This window comes from Lucilia cuprina, chromosome 3, assembly GCF_022045245.1.
Source record: "Lucilia cuprina isolate Lc7/37 chromosome 3, ASM2204524v1, whole genome shotgun sequence".
Taxonomy (NCBI): Eukaryota; Metazoa; Arthropoda; class Insecta; order Diptera; family Calliphoridae; genus Lucilia; species Lucilia cuprina.
In genome coordinates this window covers 53,947,608-53,974,272 of record NC_060951.1, presented here as the reverse complement: position 1 = coordinate 53,974,272, position 26,665 = coordinate 53,947,608, and the positions used below count along the sequence as shown (strand labels likewise).

The following is a 26,665-nucleotide window of genomic DNA, read 5'->3' as shown; positions in this document are numbered from 1 at the left end:
AGCGGCATTAAACTGTCACTGCGTTTTATGCTTGAGTGCGGCGGTCCGGTTGATATGTAAATACAGCAAGATAATTCTATCTTTAAACTTGTCAATAATTTATAATTTAAGAATTTATTTTCTACATCTTCTTCAACTTCTTCTTTTTTACATTAACATTCATTCATTCATTCATTTATTTAATTGCGGCAAGTGTTTTTGATGTGTGTTATCAATATTTACTTTAACGTTTTTCTTAAGCAGTTTGAAAAGTGTAAATTTATTTTGTTGTAGTTGCATTTAAACATGAGATTTTTTCTACTTATTTTCCAGCAATAAATTTAATTTATTTTCTTTTTTAACTTTAATATAAAATTGTTTTTTTTTTTTTTTTAAAGAAGCACACAAATCATTTGGTACTTCTTTTTTCATTCCACATATTGCTGTTTATTATGTTCTACCAATTTGAATGTAAATATTCAAATAAATTGAGAGAAATGCCGAAATGAAGTAAATAAATATATTTTCCAACAAGAAAATTTATTTTCTGTATTTTTTTTATTTATTTACAGCTTCTGTCTTCAGAAGTGTCTGCTGTCTGCAGTATATTTTATTTTTCTACGTTTTTTTTTTCTCTCTCCTCTTATCAACAAAATAAATGTTTAATTTGTGTTGACAAACTTCTTATTTTTTTTATTCCTCACACATACACTATAGTATATGCTGACTTTAATGGGAAACCAATGTGTTTATCGTGTACATTAAGATTTCTTACTCAAAGCATGTTTGGGGAATGTTTATATTTTTTTATTTTACCGAAAAAAAAAGAAAAAAATTCTTATTGGTTTAAGAAAACTGACACACATCGATACGAATCAATTTTTCATAAGAAGTTGACTTTAATCTGCAGTAGCTGTTTCAATTCTTTAGTCACATTTAAATTAAACAGAAAACATATGAAAGAAATTTATTTTAATCTTTTGATAAACGAAAACGTTTATGAAACTTCTTAAAGTTTGTATTTTTTTTTTTCTTTTTTTGTAAATATGAAAAATGATAAAATTTTAATTAAGGAATTATGAAGTCAAAAAATTTAAAAGAGAAACTTTCGTTTTTAACCTATCACTACTTTGACTACTTAAGTAGAGAGGTCATAAATTAAGCCAAACGGCCTAGATTTCTTAACTAAACATAAGCAAGATGTTTCTCATACCAAACCTTCGAAACATAGTTTGGTTATCATATTTGTATAAGAAACTTTATATACAATGTGTTTTGCTACGCCAATTTTTTATTTTATTTATATGTAAAGTACCACGCCCCTGCCGCTAGTTCGCCCACTTGTTGTCCTTAATAATTAAATTGACACTGAAGTAGCTGTATCTAAATTTGAGGACTCTAACTCTTATATTATCTCAGAGATACTTAATATAGAAGGTGCCACAACACATATAGCTATTCCGCTTTTTTTGCCCACATATGTGTGTTCTTACGAATGTGGGTAAAAATTTTAGTAGAAAAGTTACATACTTTTTATACTTATTTTGTAAGTGGTCGTGGCTCCTCGTCCACTTAAAATTTCAAAATGAAAAGCTAGTGGCAGATATACAGGAAGACACTTTGAAATTTTTAAATTAAATATAAAATTGTAATTTAAATATAAAATTGTCGATAAATATAAATTGTCGATAACATTTTCCTTTTATAGACAGTTGCCCATCTCCAATTTCGATAAATTTTCATTTAGTAGTCAATTTTCGATAAAATGTTTCTATCATTTTTCTTTTTTACATAAATTTTTCCAATAAATTTTCTATTTACAGACAATTTCCCGGTGAGCTTTTATGGAAAATTTTCCTACACCACTATAAGTAGTAGGGAGGGTGTTATGTGTGTGTGTGCTGATGTTTGTAACACCCAAAAACGTTGGTCCTAGACCCACCTTAAAGTATACCAATCGTCTCAGAATCACTTTATAAGTCGTCTGTCCATCCGTCTGTCCTTCTTAACCTTGTGAGCATGCTACAGATCGCAATTTTCAAGATAATTTGCTGAAATTTAGTACATACTCTTCTTTTGATCTAGCAACGAATGCTATTGAAAATGGTTGAAATCGGTCTTTTATTTCGTCTAGCCCCATTCAGCCGTACCCCCTGAATACGGATTTTGAGATCACAATTACGTTAAATGTTCTATTATGTCAACAATAAATGACAACGCTTAGTTTTATAGGACTCTTAAGAACACTATCGATTTTTGTAATGATCGGGCCTCATTTGACCCTATGGATCCTATACTAACTCCCCTTCAGAAAAGACTGCAAGGTCAAAATTCACTTATAATCACTAAAAAAAACGATTAAAATATATATAAATAACTTTTAAGTGGACGTAAATTTCTCTATCAAAACTTATAAGGACAAAATCATATTTACCCCTAGTCGCCTTTGAGCCCTATTGTAAAAAATCTCAATTTTTTGCTAAAAAAAGTAAAAATATTCCGGTAATAAATTTAAAAACAAATTAAAAGAAAATTTTCGAAATTTTGTTTATGGAAATTTTTCGAGAAATTTTTATTTTATAAATAATTTTGCTATGAATTTTATTTTTATAAAAATTTTTCGATAAATTTTCTTTTTACAGAAAATTTTCGAGAAATTTTATTATAAAGAAAAATTTTAGAATTTGGTCGATCAATTTTTTCTGCAGAAAATTTTCGAGAAATTTCAATTTTTAAAAAACGTTTTTGACAAATTTTCTTTTTTCAAAAAATTTTTAGAAATAGGGATTACTCCCAGAAAATTATTTTAAAAATGCCATTTCTAAGACTTTTTTGGTAAAAAAAGGTTCACTATAGAATAATTTCTGTAGCACAGTAGAATACGAAATTTCAACTTATTTTTCCATGTTCCATAAATAAAATCATTTATTATTTAACACAAAAACATAATATGACATAATATTCATAGTATTCTCTCGAACATTTGTTGAACATTTAACTTTGGCAAAGTTTCTTCTTAAAAGAAAAAAAATTAAGCAAATTTCAAATTTTTGCTCTTAGAAATTCCTTTTAACAACTTATGTAAATAATTTGTTATTATTTAATCAAAAATGTAATAAGAAGAAAAAACAAACTTTTTTATTTAATATCTTAAAGGAAAATACTTAACAGAGCTTATGTGTGTGTTTGTTAGAGTAAAATGCTAGAAAATAACATCCTTATAGGATTTAGTTGTTGTTGGTTTTGTAAGAAAATTATTATTTTTTTTGGCAACTAAACACATAAACATAAATATTAAAACATTTGTACTCATAATATGGATGATTGCATTTTAGCATTAAATTGTCTAAATGAAAGAAACAAAAAAAACAAAAACTAAAGAAAAATAAGTTAAATCCAAGTTGTTCACTCAATAAGTTTATAACTTTAGTAATGTTACACAGCAACATACTTTTAATAAATAGTAGTATGTAGTAGAAGTAGTAGTCGTAGTAGTAAAGTAAATAAATATTAGTATTTAAGTGGTAGTAGTGTAGTCATAAGTAGTATTAGCAGCAATAGTTTTCATTGCAATAAGTCTGCGGTTATTCTTGGCACGTTTCAAAGTCATCGACTTTGTCTTCTTATTCTCTTTATTTGTATATCTATATACTATAATATATATTTATGCTTTTACATAGCAAATAATTTTTGCTTTACTTGTACTATTTTCCACAAGTATTAATAGTATATTTGTTATATTATATAAGTAAAGTAACAGCGACATCTGCTTCAAAACTTCGTCATCACGTCACTTTAGCACTAAACAAACGGGCACGTTCCTTTTATCCCCCCCCTCTTCTAGCACCACTAACACTTATACTCCTTCCTAACATATTGCTTAACTTTTTTTGGCTTGAAGATAAGGTCCCGAACTCTCTTGTGCCTGCCACCCACTAAATTTAACCACACCTTGTTTTTTTTTTTTTTCTTCTTATACTTCTTCAATTCGTATCCCATAGATATTCAACTTGCTGTTTGCTTTTCTTAAGAATATTTTTTTTCATCTGTTAGTTTGTTTTCTAAGTTTGTTGCTGTAAGTGTGTCTACGTTTTCATTTTTATTTTATTTCATATATTTTTTTCTTATTTTACACAATTTGCATTTCAATGCACAAATTATGATAATTTTCAGCGTCAATCAATATTGAATTGAATACTTTATTATATTTTTTTTGTATTTTTATTTTTCTTTTTTTACATAAATTATGAGCTGTATTGTTGTCTGTGGTGTTTGGTAAAATTTATTTGCTTAAAATAAAATTGGTTTTTCCCATTTTTGTCAAACAATTTTTACTAATGATGAAAATAATCCTAGAGCCATAGATAAAAATTTTGCGATAAATGTTAAAAAATATAAATTGAAAAAAAAAAAAACTATTTTTAGTAGAAATGGCATGCAATCAAGAAGATTTTGTTCTGGGGGTGTCATAAATTTTATTTGAAATAAAATGGAAATAAAGTATGATTATATTTTTTTTGGGGAAAATTTTATATTTTTTAACAGTATGACTAAAAATTTTCTTCTTTGTCGATTTTTTTGATATATTCGGGGAGTGCGGTTGTATGGGGGCTAGGCGAAATAATGAACTGATTCAAACCATTCTCAATAACTACCTTTCTTGATATAATAAGAATATGTGGCAAGTTTTATCAAATTATCTTGAAAATTGCGACCTGTAGAACACGCACAAGCTTTACATGGACACACAGACGGACGGACTTAGTTAAAACGCACCAGAAAGTGTTTCTGATTGGCATACTTAAGGTGGGTATAAGACCAATATTTTTGGGTGTTACAAACATCAGCACAAACACAAAATACCCTCCCCACTATAGTGGTGTAAAAAACTACTTCTTATTTAAGTCCTTATTTGCAAGCGGTAGTAGTAGGTACATACCTAACCCTTTATTTGTAAGTGAACGTTGTAAGTACTTGCCTCAAATGTCATAATCGTGCTAAAATAATTACGTAAAATGTGTAAGTAAATGTTTTCAATATAAGTTTTTGTTGTATTCTCCTTTACCATTATCCTACCTAGTGTTTGCCAAGTCAATATATAATATAATATACTAACCAACAGAAAAGTTACTCGACTAGTCAAGAGTCCAGCCAATAGAATAATCAACAGGCTAGTCAATGGACTAGTCAACCGGTAAATCAATATACAATTTAACAGACTAGTTATTGGACTTGTAAACATATCGTTCAATAGACTAGTCAATAGACTAGAATGGGCTACTATTTTTTCTACTGGAGGGAAGAAAATAAAGAGTAAAACTGACTGATTAGTCTATAAGCTAGTCAATAGACTATCCAACAGATTGATAAACAGTCAACTTGCTAATCAGCAGACTAGCCAATAGACTATCAAAGTCCAACACTTTTCCAAATCTAACATAGAAAGTAATTTAAAGCAAAACTAACGCTCCAAAAAGTGATATAGTTTTGTCACTTGTCTATTTCCTTGGAAATCCTTTTTACACCTACTAACCCTCAACATTCTAACACGATTCAACAATTATACAATTAGATATTATTTAATTAAAATGTTATTTATAATGACTTTAAAGTTAAAATACTGACAACTAAAAAGTATTTAATTTTGCACTCTCTTTTTTTATTAAAATTAAAATCATGTTCTAATTCTTTTGTTATTGTTATTTTTTTATACATAGTTTTTGTTAATGCTACAATTGTGTACAACTATAAATACATCACGTACTAAAATCGTACATCATGATTTTATGCAGTTAATCAAATTGTTCTTTTATTTCGTAGATTTTTTATATTTATTTCAAAAAGGAAAAAAAATATATATATACATGAAAATTCATTTTATATAAAATATATTGTGTGGGTTTGTTTGTGTATATGTGTTTGTTGAAATAAACTTTTTTAAATATGTATAAAATACAAATTTCAACAAAAGCCTGCTAGAGAAAAAAATGTTGTATACATTTTAATTGAATTTTGTGGAAATCTAAATGCAATATGTGTACTTTTTGGAGAAAGCAAAAAAAATTAAATTAAAAACAGTAATATTAAGGAAATAGTAGAAAAATGTATTTCCTACAAAAATTCGGAAAAGTAGGTAGGCAGTAGATAAGATGAATTTAAGATTAATCTATGTAAGGAAATGTTAATCCCTTTTTACACATTAAATCAAAAGCTATGTTTAAGTCGCCTTAATAAAATATCTTCCTTTTGGATTACTATTTTACTTTTTCTCTTACCTAATAGTAAATCCATTTATAATATTTTAAAGCCTTGAACAAAAAACCATTTTAAATTGATGTGTATTTTATTCACACATTTTTCAACATACATATATTTTAAAATTCGTGCATTATATTTTTCTATAAAAGTTTTACACATTTTTATATCAATATACATAAATTTAAATTAACATTTTAAGTAATTATTTTATTTCAAATGCTTTTTAAATGATTTATTTATTATAAAAGAAATAAATATTTAAAATATTTCAGTTGACCTAAGGAAATTCATATTTAATTGATGAAGAGTTAATAATGAGTTCTTTGACCTTATTTCTTAAACCATAAAAATGAAGTCAAAACGAAAAAAGTTTTTTAAATTGCTGGATCAATTACCTTTTTACTGGAACATTTTTAATAAATTTTCTATTTTATAATCATTTTTGAAAAAAATTCTCTTTACAAAAAAAATTTTGCAAAATTTTATTTTTATACAATTTTTTCGAGAAATTTTTGAAAAAAATTATTTATAAAAAATATGCAGAAAAAATGGTATTTTTATAGAATAATTTCGATTTTCTTTTCAAAGAAAATTTTTAAGAATTTTTTTTTTTAGAGAATTTTCGAGAAATTTTCTTTTACACACAATTTTTGACGAATTTTCTTTTTAAAGAAAACTTTTGAGAAATATTGGAAAAATGTCTTTTAATAGAAAATATCCGTTAAATTAACTTTTTATAGAAAATTTTCAACATTTTTTTTTATGACAAATTTATAAGAAATTTTCGATCAATTTTATAATAATTTTCGTTTTATAGAAAATTTTCAAAATTTTTTTTATTAAAAATTTTTGATCAGTCTTCTTTTATACAAAATTTTTAAGAAATTTTATATTTATAAAAATTTTTCTTCAAATAAATTTCACAGAATTTTCATTTTATAAAATAATCCCAAGAACATTTTCTTTTTATTGAAACTTTTGGTTCATTTTTCTTTTTTATACAATTTTTGATCAAAATTTAGAAAATTTTTAAGAAAATTTATTTTCTTAAAAAGAAAATTATTATTATTAAAAGAAATTGTCAATCAATTTTTTTACAGAAAACTTTTAATCAATTTCCATTTTATGAAAATTTTTGAAGGATTTCTCTTTTTGTTCTAATTTTTCAAAGAATTTCTTTTTTATAGAAAATTTTTGAGAAATTCCATTTTTTACAAAAACTTTTTAATTTCCCTTTTTTAGAAAATTTTCGATCAATTTTCTTTTCTTAGAAAATTTTCGATCAATTTTCTTTTCAAAGAAAATTATCGATCGATATTCTTTCCATAAAATATGTTTTTGTAGAAATTTTTTATCAATTTTTATTTTTTATAATATTTTCCATAAATTTTCTTTATATAGAAAATATTGTAAGATTTTTTTTATGTAGAAAATATTTGATAAATTTTCTTTATTTAGAATTTTAGATGATTTATTTTTAGAAAATTTTGTTTTCGATCAATTTTCTTTTTATATAATATTTTAATAAATTTTCTATAATAAAATGTTTTTTTTTATAAATTGTATTACTATAGAATATTGCCAAAAAATTTTCATTTTACAGACAATTTTCCATAAAATACTCTTCTCAATAAAGATTATATAAAAAAGTATTTAAGTAAAATTTCAGATTTTACTTATATATTTTGATTGTATGATAGTTGGTACACCATCCTTAATTAAATGTCACAAAATTTGTTGTCCCCAAATTTCTCTCAAAACAAATGTTTGTGTGTAATACAAAATAACGTGCATTAATTTAACTGTTATATGTCAGTGTTAGTTGTTGTTTTATTTCATTGTTAATGATAATTTTATGCTTATTTTCATTTATTTATTTTTTTACGACTACTCGTATCACGACATCTACAACGGCGTACTAGGACTACATCCACTACTAGCTGCAACACAACTCTGCCACACATATTGTACTCTTCTTACTCCTACTGTTACTTGTCATTAAAATATTATGCTACAAAACAGCAACGACAGCAGCAGCAGTAAAAACGGGAACTAAAAACAATACAACTGTAAATATTATTTACATGATTGTATGTGAATGTATTTAAAGTTCTATATTACCATAAAATTTCGCATACGTGTATGTGGGGAGATGACCCTGCAGTTCAAGGACTGCTGAAGGACTGAAGTAGTGATTTTATACATTCATTAGTTGGAAGTCAACATAACTGATGACAAGAGCAATTTATTGTTATTGCAATTACATGATAAGTTAAAGTGGGGTTTCTCCACATAACAAAAGTGACTCTCTTTGAAAATATTAAAACCCAATAAAAAACAATTGATTTAAAATAAGCCAAACAATACTAATTCATTAGCATTGAACTCATAACTTTAACGGTGATGAAATTGGAGGCACTTTACACTCTCGCTTACAAATCACAACTTATATAAGTACCTACAAATAAATAGTTTTGTTTTGTACAGTGCGTACAGAAAAGCTATTATCTTCATACATGTGTGTGTGTGAAAAAATGTGCAAAATTTCAGCAAAAATCAAAATAAAGTATTTACTTATCATATATGTAAATTATTATAAAATTACTTAAAAGTAATGCAGGCGAGAAGTAGTAATCATTGAAAAGTAAGTGGTTACGTAAGTACAATCCTTTGCCGATGTTATTAAAATCTATTTAGAAGTTAAAAAATTCTTCCATCCAAACAGGTTTTAAGAAGAAAACACTTTGATCCCTCATTAAACTGTGGGGCAGGAGTATAGAAGAAAGTGTTTTATGTAGTTTTTTTATAACGGTTTTATTTATTATGCAACTTTTTACTTTGGTTTATTTTTTTTTAATATTTTTTTTCTTTTCTAGTTGTTTATTGCTAATAATTTTTGCACGAAATGTTTTTCTATGTCATTTAACAAGTAAACAAATACATACATAAGTATTAACATTTACATAAACACACATAAATAAATATCTTTGTATGTTTTTATGCGTGTGTGTGTGTCTGTGCACATGTAAACCTACTTACACCAACACTTTTACACAAATCCCTATATTTTTATTATTATCTGTGGCAGTAGTTGCTTACTGGAGTAGTTTTGGAGTTTAGTTCAATTACACTCGAAGAAAACTAATTGCTAAACGACAATTTAACTTTTGTTCTTTTAGATCCCCTTTTTATAGAAAATTTTCAATAAACTTCCTTTTTATTAAGAAAAAAAATTTTAATAAATTTTTGGAAAAACAGCACAAACCCAATATTCCCCATACTAAATATCTTCCCCAATAATGTGGTGTAGAGTACGAAAATAGTATATAATTATAGTAATTTTTTTGAGTGTATTTTGTTGTAGGGGAGGAAAGTTTCTTTTTTTTTTTTTGGTTTTAAAAATAAAAATCTTAAAAAGCAGATGGTTCATAGTACTAGTTAGTTAGTTAGTTGTTATTGTTTTTGTTTTCAGTATATTTAGTTTTCAGTTTTATTTTGCTTTATTTTACTTTCATGTGCTCCATATTTTACCATATTATTTCGTGCTCCACACTGCTGCATACAACCATACACACTCACAGATAAAAATATAAACTTTTTAAGGAATTGTATACATTTGTATATGTGTGAATGTGTGTTTGTAAATTATTCTATATAGTCACATAAAAGTACAATGACATCAAAATGCACTTAAGTATTGCATGTTGTTGTTTTACGAGCTTCTACTATTATTACTCCCCTTTTGATAAAAACCAAACCCTCTGCTGCCCCCCACACACTCATACACCAGATTTTACTTTTGGAGGGTAGTTTTTAAGTTCTATGTATTTTTTATGGTTTTTCATTATTTTATTTCCTGTGGTTGTGTTGTTTGCAACTTTTTTATTTAAAAAAAAATATATATTTTTTTCAAAAACACAAATGCATTTTATTATTTTTATGTTATTGTTTTCCGTTTTTTTTTTTAATATTATTCGAAAATCCATTAACATTTGCTTGTTTTCTTAAATTGCTGATGTTAATAAAAAGTGTTCATGATTGTTATTGGGTTTACAGGTCAATTAATTGCCATTTGTGTTTTAGCAATATAAATTTTAATGTCGAAAATTCTTCAAAAATACAATGTATTTTAAAGTACGTGCAAGATCATTGATTCATTCATATGGATTTGTGTGGCATAAATGGATATAATAGATTTTTGTTAATGTACATTTATTATGCATTGTATATTGTTTAAAAAATAATGACGTCTTAGCAATTGTTAACGATTATAATGGCAATAATATTTACATACTTTTTGGATTAAAAAAATAAAAATTCAATAACTTGTGAGCCGTTAATATTTTTAGATAAAAATCTAAAATAAAATACCTTGGTAATATGCCTGTTCAACATACACATACCTGAAAAGAAAGAACAAAATTTGTTAATAAATTTTAATACACAGTATTTATAAAAATAAATAAATTTAATTTTTAAAGAAGATTTTTAATAAATTATCTACTTATAGAAAATTTTCAATAATTTTCTATTTAATATTAATTTTAAAGAAAATGTTCTCTGAATTTTCTTTTTATTGATATTTTTAGATAAAGTTGTTTTCTAGTCTATTAGACCTTAAGTCATGGGTTCCATTACCAACAGACTAACTGTTAAAGGAGCGAACAACAGCCCAATGAAGACCCTGGTGTATTTATTCAGATATCATATAAAACTACATCTTCCTTTCTAGACATCTAAAAAGAGAAAATTTTCTCAAAATGCTTTTTTATAAAACACTTTTTCTAAAATTTATTTTTATGGAATATTTTTGTAAAAAAGTCTTTTTAAGAAAATTTAAGTTAATTTTTTTAAGACACATCGAAATATTCATGTGAGATCCGTATATATATTGTGGGTCCTTATTAATGTTTAAGACGATCTCGACATGACCTTTCGTCTGTCTGTTAAGGCATTATGATGCACCGTATCAAAATATATGTTACTGCTAATTTTACACTCATACATTGTTCAAAGAAAAATTCCAATTTCCAAAAATCTTTATGAAAACAAAGAAGTCTCATGTATTCCATGTTTCAGCCTAGTTGACAAACAAAAACCGATTTGAATTTAGTTGAAAATGGTAAAACTTTAACATTTTAGACGATTTTTTTTTGCATATCCTGAAAAATTTGTTCAATGTGACTTAGGGCTTTTTGAATTTTATATTACGATATGTATATTCTAAGTATATTATTAAAGACTAAGACGTTCCGGTCCTGTCCGTCCGTCCGTCTGTCAGTTAAAAAAGCGATAGAGTCCAAATAAAAGCTAGCGAGCTTAAATTTTTCTTTTTATAGTAAATTTTCCCAAAAATTTTCTGTTTATAGTATATTTTCCCAAATTTTTTATTTTCCAAAATTTTCCCAATTGTTCTTTTTTATAGTAAAATTTTGTAAAATTTTATTTGTATAGAAATTGTTCGCTAAATTTTTTTCTTAAATAAAATTTCCGTTACACTTTATTTTTACAAATAATTTTCGCAAAATTTTCTTTCTATAGAAAATTTTCACAATATTTTAAATTTATAGATAATTTTTCCAACCTTTTCAATTTAAAGAAATTTGTCTGTATATTACAGTTAATTTATAAAAAATTTTTAATATATTTTATGACTATTGATTAAACGTTAATACAATTTCATTAGTATTTGTCACATTTAAAGGTCGCCTTAATAAATTTGGCCCGGTACCACAAAAGGTTAAATATTTACCATACCAAAAGACAAAACCAAATGAATCAAAAAAAATTTTAGTGAATGGAGCAGCAGACAAGTAAAGTGGAGAAAAACGTTAAAAAAATATTACCATAAATCATTATAACTGACGCTTTAAGGTAACAACGTGATGGAAAAAACACAATAAAACATTACAACTGCAGCAAAATATTACAAATAAAATCCCAAAGCTTGGCACCTGTATGCTACTACAACTAAATACTGACTATGTGCCACTATTTTTACTAGTTTTCTACAAATAATATTGTACCCAGTACATTTTAGTAGTTACTACCAAAAAAAAGAGAACCAATATTTTCCCTAACCACACTATGCATTTAAATTAACAAAAAAAAAATAAAATAAGAAAAATAAGAAAAAAAAAAACCTACAGCACGTTTTAGTTTGTCAGTTATAAATGTCTGAGAGCAATTGTATTATATTTTAAATTTTTTGTTAGTTTTTTCCATAATTATTTACTGCTGCAAAAAAAAATATAAAATAATTTTTTCATTGCTTTTTTTAGTAATATAAGACTTAATCATAAGCTTCTATTTTTCCGGCAAACAAATGAGTTTAATAAGGAAAAACATTGAAAAAATTAAAGATTTTTAATAGTGTTATTAATGTTAATAGTACTTACTTTATTACACTCTATTATGTTAATTGAAGAAGGGGGTTTTCGAAGGCAAGAAAAACAGAAGTGGTTGTGTGTAAAGATTTTTCCAATTTAGTAATGTTAGAGTGAAGGGTATATGGGCTGCAATGTATATTTCAAGTGCTTTAGGGATTTTGTTTGTTTATTATGTTTTATTTTTGACATTCGCTTTATTTTAATAGATACTTTAGTGTTGTTTTTTTAAACAGTTTTTAAAACTAGTGGAAGTAATCGTTTAGTTTTATGTGAATAATATGGCGCTATTTGCATATTAGTTAGTTAGTCTTTAGATTAGATTAGTAGTTAGTATTTAGATTAGATTTAAAGTAAAAATTGTAATGAAAATTCTCTTAATTTGGGTTCGAAAGAGTTAATGAGAACAATGCAGTCAAGATTTTTAAGGTACAGTTTTTAGCGCTAAAGCAAATAGAGAGTTAGCTTAGCACTCATCCTCTCTTGCTCTCTCGCTGTGTGCTTGTGAGTAATATAAGAGATGAAAGTAATTAAAGTGTATTTTGCTATATGAGAAAGGATAGAAGTTGGAATATACGCCACTTTATTTAGAGGTGTTCTCGAATTAAACCCCAATACATATTTCAAAATATATTTCAGAGAAAAAAGACACGATAACTGGGTTTTATAATTATAGGGGTTTGGTAGATGTGACCCTATGGCTCATGATCCCCCTTTAACTTTCAACTTATTTCTATTATTGGTTTACTACAGCCCAAGTACTATTGACCCGTAATTGAGTAAGAAACCAATCGCAATATAATTTTCTTTATATCTCCCCCTAATTTGTTATAGGGTACAATTCCAGAAATGATTACTATTGTTATAAAATATCATAAATAAACTTTACCTTTGGGAGATGTCAATGTAAATAATACACAAATTGCTAAAGAGAAATAGATAAAACAGCAGAAAATATACCAAAAAAACAAACTTAAATTATTGGATAAATATTACTAGCAAGAACTGTGTGCTACTTACTAATACTCTGCCAACTGCTACTACCGCTTGTTTGTTGGCTAACCTTTTTTTTTGCCAATGTAATTTTTATTCATATATTTTTTATTTTATTTAAAATATTTTTTTTTTACAATTTGTTGTTATACCATCCTGTGATCATTTAATATTGTATCATTATACATTCAATTGATTGCAATTAATTTTAATGATAGACGATTTTGTTTATTCATTTATTCGTATGGTTGTGTTGTCTTTTTGTTTTTGTCTGCAGCAGTTTACAATTTTTATTTTAAATTGATTGATTATTAGCTGAGTCCAGATATTTTTAGATATATTTTTTTTTTTACATACATACATATCCATATATGTATTTAATATTGTAGTTTTAATTGCAATAGTGGTTGATGGTATTATTATTATTTTTGTAATAATGGTTGGCGCTGGTTTATTGCTTTTTGGTTGCAGTTTAGACAGTCTGTGCTGTTCATGTTTCGAGTGCAGTTAAATATTAGGGGGGTCTAGTTTAAAGTGAATATTTTTAATTAAACGAAAATGTAAATGCCTTTAGTTTATCTATCTTAGTACGTTCTCTTTTGATTTGTAATATCCAATGTTTAAAGTTTATTATCATTACCACCTTAATATCTAAATATAATCCATGTAGACTAGTGCATAATTATAAAATAATTTGTAACTAATAGTTGGAGGTACTTATGAATTGTGGGAGTAGTTAGTAGTATAGTTTGAGGTGATTGTTCTGAGAACTATATTTGTAATATGAATTAGTGGCAATTATAAATAATAATTTATCAAACCACAATTATCAATTGTTATATGAAACCTTTAGAGAATTGATTTGTGTTAAACGAATAAGCTAAAATGTATGTATATGGCATTTAAATAAAATATAGCAGTAAAACTAAACCACACAGCGTATGAGTAATGTGAAATAAAAATTTAGATTAAATTAGTTGTTTCTTTTCAAATAGAATTTAAAATACTAAAATTAAGTAAAATTAAAAATTTGGTGGATCATTATGATGTGAAAGACTATTTATATGGCTTTTAGCACCATTCTCATGGCGTTGAAAAACAATCATTTATTTGTTTCTTTTTAAAATTAAATTTTTTGGTAAAATTTATATTTAAAATTTAAAGACCATTCTAATGGTTTCAAGAACTATACTTATGCTGCTTAGAAATTTACATAAAATTTTAATTTTCTATTTCTCTAAAAAAATATTTCAATTTAAGCTATATAACAGAACTACAGTTCGTATGAGTAATACGAAATTAAAATTTCCATAGTTTTTACATTAAAGTAGTTTAATTTTTCTTAATGAACAAACTCAAGTTTAGATAGAAACGTTTGATATTAAAAGACAAATTAATGAAGTTTATTCGTAGAGTAAACATTTTTAATGGCTTTAAAGTCTATTGTCGTGACTCGAAGACTATAACAAAAACAGTAGGTACCACTGAGCGTATGAAGTATGAGTAATTAAAATTCCCACCAAATTAAGTGTTCTTTCAATTTAAAGTCAAGTTTAATGAAGAACCCAGCGAAATTTTGGTAATAACTTGCTATTGTAATCACTTACCTATTAACATACTTTCCAATGACTACTAGATATCGTTTTGATAACATATAAGTACCAGTACAGTACGTATGAGTTATTAGAAATTAAATTTCCCATTAAATTTAGTTTTAACACAACCCAGTGAAAACTTGGTAATGACTTGCAATTGTAACCACTTTCCTATTAATATTTTTCCAATGACTAGTATATATCATTCTGATTACATAGAAGTGGCTCGAAAGTGCCACTGAGCGTATGAGGTATTAAAAACTAAAATTCCAATCAAATTTACTTTTATTTAAAATTTAAAGTAAAATTTAATGGATAATAGTGATCATCTTTCAACACAACCCAGCAAAAACTTGACAATGACTTGCAATTGTAACCACTTACCTATTAATATTCTTTCCCATGGCTAGTACATATCGTTCTGATTACATAGAAGTACTTTAATAATTAGTCAGATTCTGCTTGAAGATGTGGAGGCAGAATATATTTGGTATTGAAAGTTTTTGCTGGTAATATACACTTTGCGCAGAACCTCCGCATGGCACAAAGGACCATTTCTAAATCCACTATAATTATTTCAAAAACTACTTAAAATTCATACATTCACATTTAACTAATTTGCAAAATAATTATTTAATTTTCTTTCGAAGAACATTATAATTCAAAATAGAGTTATTATGACAGTAAAATAACAGAACACAAAAATATTTACCTTTCTTTATAACACTTAATATTTAGTTATTTGGAAAACACTTTTAAAATGATTTAATTTCCTTTAATACTATAATTAAAGGTGAAAAAGTTTATTGCTACAAGTATTTAATTAAATGGTAGTTTTTCAATTAACATTTTACTACAACAGTCTTTTAACATTTCCAAAACCCAAAGAAATATTACTCTAAAATTACTAACAAACACGAGACAAAAAGTTAACACCTACAATTGCTGCACACTACTTAATAACTATTACCTACTGCTGTTTGCTGTGAGGCCAAGAAGAAAATAAACGTTTTTCGGTTTCTTATTTAGGTGTCTTAAGAGAGTAGAACCATAGAAAAATGAACAACAAACAGCTAAATAAAACCAAAAATTGACGGTAATTATAGGTAATTTGACTTAAAGAAAAAAAAAAACACCAAAAATCAAGAAAAAAAAGTAACATATTTAACAGCATAAATGTTTTAATAAAAAAAAAAGAAATCACACAAAGTTATGAAGAGAAAACAGGTGGCAAAGTGGACACAATTGTTGAGGTAATTAGCCTGAAACATAAATAACACTTACTTAACTTAAAAGGCGTTTACGAACAACACATTGCTGTTAATAAACAAAACTAAATGGAACACACACAGGCTATGTCAGTCGCAATAAACGGGAAATACTAAAATGAATGTTAGTTAGATAGCAATAGCTAGTTAGCTGTTTGGTAGTTAGTTAAACCATTTCCGTTGGTTAGAATTATAAAAATATTTTTATGTAAAATAGAATGAATTCGAAGGACCAACATTTAATACAATTGTTATTAAATTTGTTTTAAATAATTGTTAAGTTAAAGATTAATCTATATACTTCAAAATATTTAAAATTCACATGTATATATATATTTTGGGTCCTTTTTTATATCTGTCCGTCCATCTGTCTGTCAATTGAAAGCACAATAGAGTCTGAATGGAAAGAGCTAGAGCGTTAAAATTTTACACAAATATTCCCTATAAGTAAAGTTTGTTTTGTGTTTGAAATGGTCAATATCCGTTTAAGTTTTCGTATAAGCCCCATACAAGAGGCCCTCCGGAAAACAGCATTAAAAATGCGAGTACATAAATAAATTTTATATGAGGCCAATTCTCTCTATGAGAAAGAATTCTATGAGGACCCTCCAAAATATTAAAAATATTTGGTGTGGACGTACCTTGAACAAATTCCGATTTAATTAACAAATAAAAGTTTTATTATAAAATATCTTTCTTAAAATGTCGACTTATAACGATTCTCAAGATATTTAAAAAAAATAATGAATTCACATTCCCATACACTCTTGTAAATGGTGTAAAAATATGGGTAAGAAAATTTTAATGTATTTTGCAAAAATATAGAGAAAATTTTCATCATTATACATATTACAACCCACACAATAATGACCATTTTCTTTTTAGTTATTAATAGTTTTTTTTTTTTTGTTCAACATTCTATAAAGGGAAAGTTTTGTGTATTTCTATAACTAAAGAGATTGTACAATTTCGATTTATACAATTGCTGAATATATTTGTATTTAAAGTGTTACAATGTATTTATTTAAGTTACATTTCTTCTTTTTTTTTGGATCCATATACATTTTTTTGTTTGCTTTAATATGTATTTCTCAAAACTAAAAGTTCAACACAGCTGCAAATATGTTTTAAGTTATACAATTGAAAAGTTCTCAGTAGGATGTGGGGCTTCCCGTAGTGTTTTAAACCAGACCCAAAACATTTGCTAACAATTTTGCTTTTCACATACAAAAATAAATAAAACTAAAGCAATAAGTATAAAACTAGTTTCTTTTTTTTTTGTCATTGTCATATGAAAACTGTGTGAGAGAGTAAATAGATGATTTTTTATAACGAGATGATAGAATTCAATTTAAAATATTTTTTTCTCAAGATTAAAAATGAAAAAAAAAAAATGTTTAGATAATAAAAAAAAATTGGCTGTTATATGAATAAATTGAAAATTTAAGAAATTTGTGATTTATTGTATTGTATTTAATAATGATATAGATATTGTCAGATTATGTATCTGCATCAGAACTTAACTGGCTGATAAATCTGAATAGATTAAAATCATTTGTTATATTATTAATGTCACTTAAAATTTAAGCTTTTACTTTTCTAATAGCAAATCTGGCTGGCCTTGTTAAGAAAAATGAAATATTTATTTTTAAACTCATGAATAAGTAATTGCAACAAAAATGAAAGAAAAATTATATTAAACAAAATAAATATATATATATTTTTTTCATTTTACCAGAAATCTTCTAAAATAATTGCCTACAATTATTCATACACTTAAAGCTTTTTACAAATGCATTAAAGAAGAAAAATTTAAACAGGAAAGAAACTATTTAACATTAAAATTAAAATAAATTGTAATAAAACAAAAACAAGTCATGCTTTAGTAATCCTAAAAACAAGAGGCAAAAAGACATAGAACAAACGTATAAAATAGGCTGTGGTAAACATTAACCAAGGAAGGGTGTAATAAAATTTACATCCTCTTGGTTTAAGGTTTTTAACAAACAAAACAACAACAACTGTTATGGAAATTATATGTACTAAAACGATGTATACATAGAATAAGAAAACCACAAATCTTATAAATTATTGCAATAAACAAACAAACATAATCGTAATAAAGACAATTTACGAGCACAACCATAAGGCATACATAAGAAAAACAACTAACATCCACAGAGTTCTACATATTCATGGAAATCTATGGTAAAACACTTACATATGTATGCCGGTGAATTTAGTGTATGTGTATTTGAAAATCTTACTCCTTCACAATTTAAATACATATGAATAAATATTTTAGTGCAGTTTTTAAAATGATGAATTTATTTCTTGGCTAATTTACACCCATTGCAATAAGCTTTAAGTCTTGAATACTAAATCGAGTCAAATTATTGTTTAGAAAATTTCAAAGGCCTCTGAATTATCGTTTAGTATAAAATTGTACAAAAATCTTAGTCTACTTCTCAAAGTCATTTCTGTTCGATAATCAATAGAAATTTTTAGAAATTCGCTAATAAAACAATAAGTCCTTTTTTTACAATTTAAATTAGAGGATGACATTGAGGCCCATTAAGCCGACATTACCCCAAATTAACTTTACTTTTTCAAACGATAATTCTGACAATCTCCGCTTAGGAATCATTCAAGAACCCATTCATCTATCTCTCTGAATCCACGACATTCAAAATACTTTTATATATGTATGTATATATATTACAGATACACAAAGCTAAACAGCATGAATGAGTATAATGTTGTGCATGTGTGAAGATGACAGCGAAATCAAATATAAAAAACAGAAACAACACATAAATAAATTGATTGTTATAATTTTTTTTCTTCTACAAAAAGTATACATTTTACAAACTCCAAAAAATCAATAAGATATTTATTATAAATTTTAAACTAAAGAAAAAAATTCAGAGTTAATGTTAAGCAAAATATTTAATTTGTTTTACCACACAAAAAAAGAGTTAAAAAAGAACAAAATAAATAATTTTGTTGGATTTGAATTTATGAAGTAAAGTAAAGTAAAAATTAAGATTTAAATTTAATCTTACAAAGAATACAAACAACTCATGAGGCAAGTGTAGTGTAGTTGGCTAAACGACCCCGTTGTGTTGGTAGGTTTATTTACCCTGTAGTTTTAGTAGGCTACATTCTAAGCTCAATCGATTGTATACGTTTTTAACATAATTTTACCTTAACATTTTGGCAGTAGGTTATGTAAAACTCACTTTAAATAACAGTTAGTAAGTAACATAAATGAATTGCTTACTTTACTTGTTACAGGTAATCTAAAGTGACATCAATTGTTATTAAGTTATCATACAAAATATTGGGTTTCAAGATGACATTTATATACTATCAAAAGATAGTATCCTGATAGTTACTAAAAACTACAGGGGAATAGGTATGAGCTTTCTGTGTAGGTGCCTGACAACATAGCAACAACAACGTACTAAACTTAAAATTGTTGACTCTGATTGCTTTATTTGCCTCAAGCAATAAGTCATTAACAAAAAAAAAAAAAAAAAGAAACAAATTTAAGATTAGCTTTTTCTGCCTCTCGCTCCCAAAACACACAATTTAAACTCATTCGTTTGTTTGTAGCATTTGTGTAAATATTCGTCATTCGTTGTTGTACTTTAATCCTTTACAATGTACACTTTACTTTAGTTATTACTTATGTTTGTATGTCTGTATGTACTATCAAGAGCCTAAAGCTGCTTAAGCATTTGTATGTCGTAGATAATAGAAAAATATATATTCCAAATTTATGACAAAGTATTTGTAATATATCTATTTGTAGATAAATATTACAGCTATTACATGTTAGCTGAAGTGGATAAAGGAGGGAGGGAGTTGAAATCTACACTCTTAGTAAAGTTGTATGGTTATTAACGTTATAAATAATTAAAATTTGTTGTAAATTATACAAATACATATTTTTATTTTTCCCTGAACTTTTATAAAGTTTAGGTTTCAAAAAATTAGATCTTTAAATCATATTGATTGGTTTATATTATCTTTATGCATCAACTAAAAAATGTCCGAAGGTCTGTTCTAGCAATTTTGAAATGTTCTAAATCAACTAAGATATATCTGTCTAAGGACAAATTACATAAATGATCGCACGACAAAATCAATAAAAAATCAACTTTGGATTTTTAATATCTTTAGGCCTCTGACTAAAACTATAGAAATTTTGTCCCCAATTTCACATAGAATACGTCTATATGTAATTTCTAAGGGTTTTTGGCAAAAAATTTTTTTTCGCTAACTCAACAACCCAAAATTTATATATCCACCCAATATTGTATTATTTGCCAGACTTGAAAACAAAACCAAAATGATATAATTTAACTTAATGAAGGAAAATATCAACATTTGTCTTTGATTCATTTGCCATTGATTAAAATAAAATTAAAAACACAAGCTGCCAGCAACCAAAAAATAAACTGAAAACACAACTCATTTCGACTCATTATTGTCAGAACGTGATTAATTATCGTAAACTAATTTTGAAGTGCAATTTCGTATAGAAAGAAGAAGAAATAAAATAACGAAAATCTCCAAAACGAAAACATCTAGCTTACAAAATTCCTCTTGTTAAAAAAAAAAAAAAAAAACGAAAAAAAAGAATCAATATAAATGTTTATTTCCCCCATGCTGAGTCAAAAAAAAACAAAGTTTGTACAAAAGTTCCACTTTTTTTAGATAAAGTAAAGACTTCCCCTACCTTTTAAAACCATTATGGATATAAACGAGTGAGAGCGTATGACTGTATATACAATTTGAAAAATGATTTATGTCTTCTAAAAATCAATATGAGTATTAAAACATGAAGAAAACAAATAACAAAAACTATCATTTAGTTTAATATGTAGTTTTTTTATTTAACTGAATATTTTTTTCTTATAATAACTTTTAACTTTTTTTCTCTTTGCAGTGTTGGGAGGAATGCAGTAAGGCGCCACCGGGTAAAATAAGTAAAACCATACGTGAAACGTGGACTTTACACACTGTCTCAATGGTCCAACAAGATTCTTTAGTGTTGGTCGATGTTGCTTGGGAACAATTAAGCGTACCTTACCAGTGTCTGGTCACCTGGGAGGTATCGGGTGGCGGTTTAATGGGCAATTTATTGACAGAATCATTTAATGTTCAATTGTCATTGTGGCCCGATACAAAATATCGTGTTCAGGTTACTTGTAAAAATAAGGTGAGTAAAAGAAATTTGTTTTTAATTTTTTTCACTAGATAATTTAAAAGATATGAAAACACATTCAATAGACTTTTCTATTGCTAGACCTGTCAATAGTTCATAGACTATCGAAGTTCATAAAGAAGACAATGTACTAGTCAAGCCAATTGGATATTAAATAGTCCGCATTCTAGTCCATAGCCTAATCAATAGTCCAGTCACTGCACTAGTTCTAAAAACTATCCGAAGGACTAATTCATATATTAGTCTACAGACTTGTAAATAGACTAGTAACTGTTTAGTCAATATTATTGTTCATGAACTAGTCCACTGAATATTTTATTGACTAGTCAACATATAAGTTTTTAAACTGATCCAAAGACTATTACACAGATTTAACAATAAATTTGTAAATCACCAAATAATCAAGTCCATAGAATGGACCCACTTGTCCAAGGACTAGTAAGGAGACTAATAGACTAATCAATAGTCTATATAGTAGTCAGTAGACTACAGAGTGGCCCATATACTAGTCAAAACACTAATCGATATTCTAGTTATTACAGTAGTCCAGAAAAAAGTGAATAAACTACCTGACTAATCCATATATTAGTCTGTAGACTATTTCATAGACTAATAGTTCACTAGTTTAAAGAATAGTCAAAAGATTAATCCGTTCTCCAGTTAAGAGGCTAGTCCCTTAACTGGTTAATAAGCATCGAATTACTGGTCAATAGTCATTGAATTGTGCCAATTCCTGTGACAAGTTTGTAGTCTATTCAATGTATTTAATAGCTTATTATATTAAAAAGTTATTAGAACAGTCCATAAAAGCTAGTCAATAGAACATAAACTGGTACATAGATTAGACCCCATACTAATTCATAGACTTTTAATCACTAATCTACGGATCAGTCTAGCCCATATAATAGTCAATAATCCACTGGTTATTTAGTCAATGGCCTAGACCATAGTTTAGAAAATAGAATTGTCAATAGAAATTTCATAATTTAACCTTGAAACACAGTAAATACTTAAGTTATTCCCTAAGCATTCCAAATAAAGTCTATTTTTCCCCCTTTCTTTCCTACCAATACTTTCAGCTCACTGGTTTCATGTCACGTTCATTGCCCCTAACCATCGATACATCGGAGGCTGTTAAAGCTATAGACACAACAATACCACAACTAAGACCTACCATACGTAAACAAGCCATAGCTTCGTACATCACCAATATACCCCTCTCAACAACAACAGCAATCTCAACACCACAACCAAGACCAACTTTACCCACACTTACGTATTCAGCAGCAAGACAAGCGCCAGCACAGCAATTCCCAATAGATAATAGAGCTGCTGCTGCTGTTGCTAATGATGATGATGACATTGATACAAATGTAGTTCCTTATGATGATCAACAATCGGCTGAGACTATAAATCAACATACAAACTTTATCTTCAATTGGCATATGAAGAATAGTGATATAAGTGCCATTGAACCGTTGCACAAGACGGAACATGATATACTAGCTGTGCTGGCCAATATCCATAAACCGCTATTGTTCGGCATGACAGCCGGCATTACATTGTTAATGTTGTTGCTCATGTTCTTTGCATGTCCTTTGAGAAAGCCCAGATTATCGAGTGATAAGGCCATGTTAATGGCTGAAGATTTAAATGCTCACGGTCTGACATTACCACCGGCCTTGACGGCGTCAAGATCGATAGGAGTGACAACAAGAAACGAAAGAATCGAACATGAATGTAAATCACCTGCTATGTGCTCAAGAGATACATTGAGAGTGTAAGTTAACTACGTTTAAATAAGTATTCAAAACGTTGAAAAAAAGGGGGTGGAAGGACTTTAAAGTCCATTGTAAGGGAAATTATAAGAGGATAAAGTGCAAAAGTCATTTGAAATAGAAAATAAAAACAAACACCAGCATAACAAACTAACTAAAACTAAACAGAACAACTACAATATTACTAAAAAAAACATTAAAATAAACAAAATGAAAGAAATTATTTTTTAAATTTAATAAAATTACAATTAAAACTTACATACATACAAAAACAAAACACACTAAATACATTAATTAAATCAAGCAAATCCATAAATAGTAATACATACATACAAACAACAACAACAATAAGCTAAATAAGTTTTAAGAGTAAACGAGTAAAAAAGCATAAAAAACATAAATATATATACAAATAAATACTTATAAATATACAAACATACATACATAAATATAACAAATAATAAATAAATATTTGCCTAAGGAATTTCATTAATTATTCATCTACATCAAACATCCCTTTCATTTAATTATATTTTTTGTTTTCTACTAATTTTCTGTTTATTTTTGTAATTTTCCCATTATTGTGTAACATTAATTATAGTAATTCCATTTATTAATGATAAAAAGTAATTAAATTTTAATTAAATTATATGATGTGTGTAAGAGAATTTCTTAGAATGAGTGCAAGGTAGCGCAAGTAAAGTAAAATAGACTTCTTTTCATTCGAAAAAAGTCACTAATATGTATGAGTGAGATGACAACTTTTAGTTGCTTATTTATAGTTATAAGATTTATTTACTATTCTTTTCATTTTCAGTCTTTGTTTCGTTTTCGTATAAATTGTTTTATTTCATTAATTAATGAATTATTATAATTGTGTGATGTGAGTAAGCTTAATTTATTTTAATAGTCCTAATATAAATAATATAAAGAAAACTATGTAAATTTATTTAATTTTCTTTTTATAAAAAAAAAATATATATAATTAGCAACTAAAATATTTTATATATTTTTTAAATTTGCTTAAATAATTAAAACGTCAACGTCTTCTAAAAAAAAGATTAAATTTTAATATATTTATTGATATAATGACATAATTATAATATTTTTGAAAAAGTAATAATTAGTGCAGAGGAAAAAAAGACATAATTTTAAATTTTTAATAACAGATTGATAAATTTGTTTAATAATCTTTAAAAAGGTGTTGTTGAGAAATATGTCTCTTATTATTTAATTTCATAAACTTTTTCAAATGTTTAACTTTTTTTAATATCGTTTTATTTATTTAATTTAAAACCGAATTCAGCAGTGAGTTTCAACAAAAACATTGCTTTCACAGCAGAGTATTTCTGTCTATGTAGGGCACATGATGTAAATCAAATATGTTTTTCTATAGTTTTAACCGAGAAGTCACTCCATATTTAACATCAGAATATTGGAGGAGATACAGTTCTATATAAACAGGATCAATTTTAACCTAATAATAGCTATGGCGCATCTAGGGGTTCTCACAAGAAACTTTGTTCAATGGATTGTTCAATGGATAGGCTAATTTATTACTTATATATTTTTGACAGTGTCTTGTTAATGTCTACTAGAATCCCTTTTCGGTATGTTCACAAAATTTATAGTTTCTTTTTAACCTTTAAAAAGGAAAGCTCTTAGACTATTTCGGTTGTAACAATTCGTCAGTAATTAAGAGCATACAACATTGGTTGGATTTGTTACTGTTAAAACGTCAATGAGACACCGATTTTAAAAGTATGATTTGTGAATTTTTTACATGGTTGTCAACTCTAACAATGTTGTCAAATCTGACAATGTACAGCAGCAGGTATAAAACAAGTACAGACGGTTGTAAGAAAACATTGCCAGACAATAAATTTATGTGCCAACTAAAACGTTTTAGTTCACACTATTGTCAGATAGCTGTAAGACAAAAGTTACCTTAATCATTTACGTGGTTAGACATTGCCAGAACTATTTCATATATTGTTTAAAGCACATGACATGTTTAATGCACATGACATCTGACAATAAAAATCGTCAGACAATTATCACAAATGATAAGGTAATGTATTTACAAGATTGTCAGATGTCTGACAATATTATTGTTTTACAACGCACTGTCCATGATTTCTCTGACAACGCTGCAAGAAAAAAATAGCAAGTGCTGTTGTTGGGCAAAATTTTGACGAAATTGTAAGATTTTTCAACCGGGTATATACAGTTTAGCTCATGCTCATGCATATTAGGGATGTTAACCTCGCAAAGCAGTTTGGCAATTCTTAGATTTTTAAAACCTCTCATTAAACCAACTTTTTCCTCAACCCATTTTTAAATTTTAGTCAAAGAGTATGAAGACCATTAGAAAATTTTCAGAGACAACAACAACATCCAAAACAAAAAGATTATTATATAATTTGCTAAAGAAAAAAATCTGTTAAAAACTAAAAAAAAAAACAAACTTAACAAAAAAAGGTACCGCAAAAGTACAATAACCCTGAATTATTATTTCCCAAAAAACAAAAACCCAAACGCTTTCCGCCTCTCCCAATATTCCGACATATTAACGCACAAGCCAATATAAAATACAAATTTCATATAGATTTCCAGGATCAATATTTTTTAAAAGTTTATTTTTGTTATAAAAACAACAACAATGCTCTATTTTACAGGAAGAAAATAAAAACAACAACAACCACAATAAACAGATCCATTCACACACAATTTTTAGAAGAACTTAACAAATGAAACGTTTTAAAAGCAAACATAATCAAAATTATTATACAAAATTATAGAAAATTTTTTTTACTAAATTTATTTGGAAAAAAAAAATATTACACAACACAATCTAAAAAATTTGGCCTATATTTAATAAAAATTTAATAAAGAAAAATTAAATTGTTTTATACAAAAAATGTTTGGCATTACATGTTTAGGACTTAATAAAAAAACAAAAAAAAAAACTCTAAATTATATATAAAAATTATTAAATTTTAATATAAATTAATCAAAATTCAAAATTTTTATATAAATAGTAAATGATATAAAAAAACTAAATTAACAAAAAATATGTTTGTAAACCAAAAAAAAAATTAAGTGTATGTATCTGTTATTTGAGGCTACAAATATAAATTAAATTACAAAGACAAAAAAAGAATTGAATTAA

At 26.5% G+C, this 26,665-nt stretch overlaps 1 protein-coding gene across 1 annotated transcript in view; it reads left to right on the top strand.

Moving 5' to 3' along the window:
* Positions 1–24,515, top strand: part of LOC111683599 — a 97,069-nt gene extending 72,554 nt beyond the window's left edge. Inside the window, exons 3-4 of the mRNA XM_023445693.2 lie at positions 21,437–21,709; positions 22,795–24,515. Of these exons, the coding sequence (XP_023301461.2) occupies positions 21,437–21,709; positions 22,795–23,499 (978 nt within the window). The 3' untranslated portion in view covers positions 23,500–24,515. The remainder of the gene's footprint in view (positions 1–21,436; positions 21,710–22,794) is intronic.
* Positions 24,516–26,665: the final 2,150 nt, after the last annotated feature.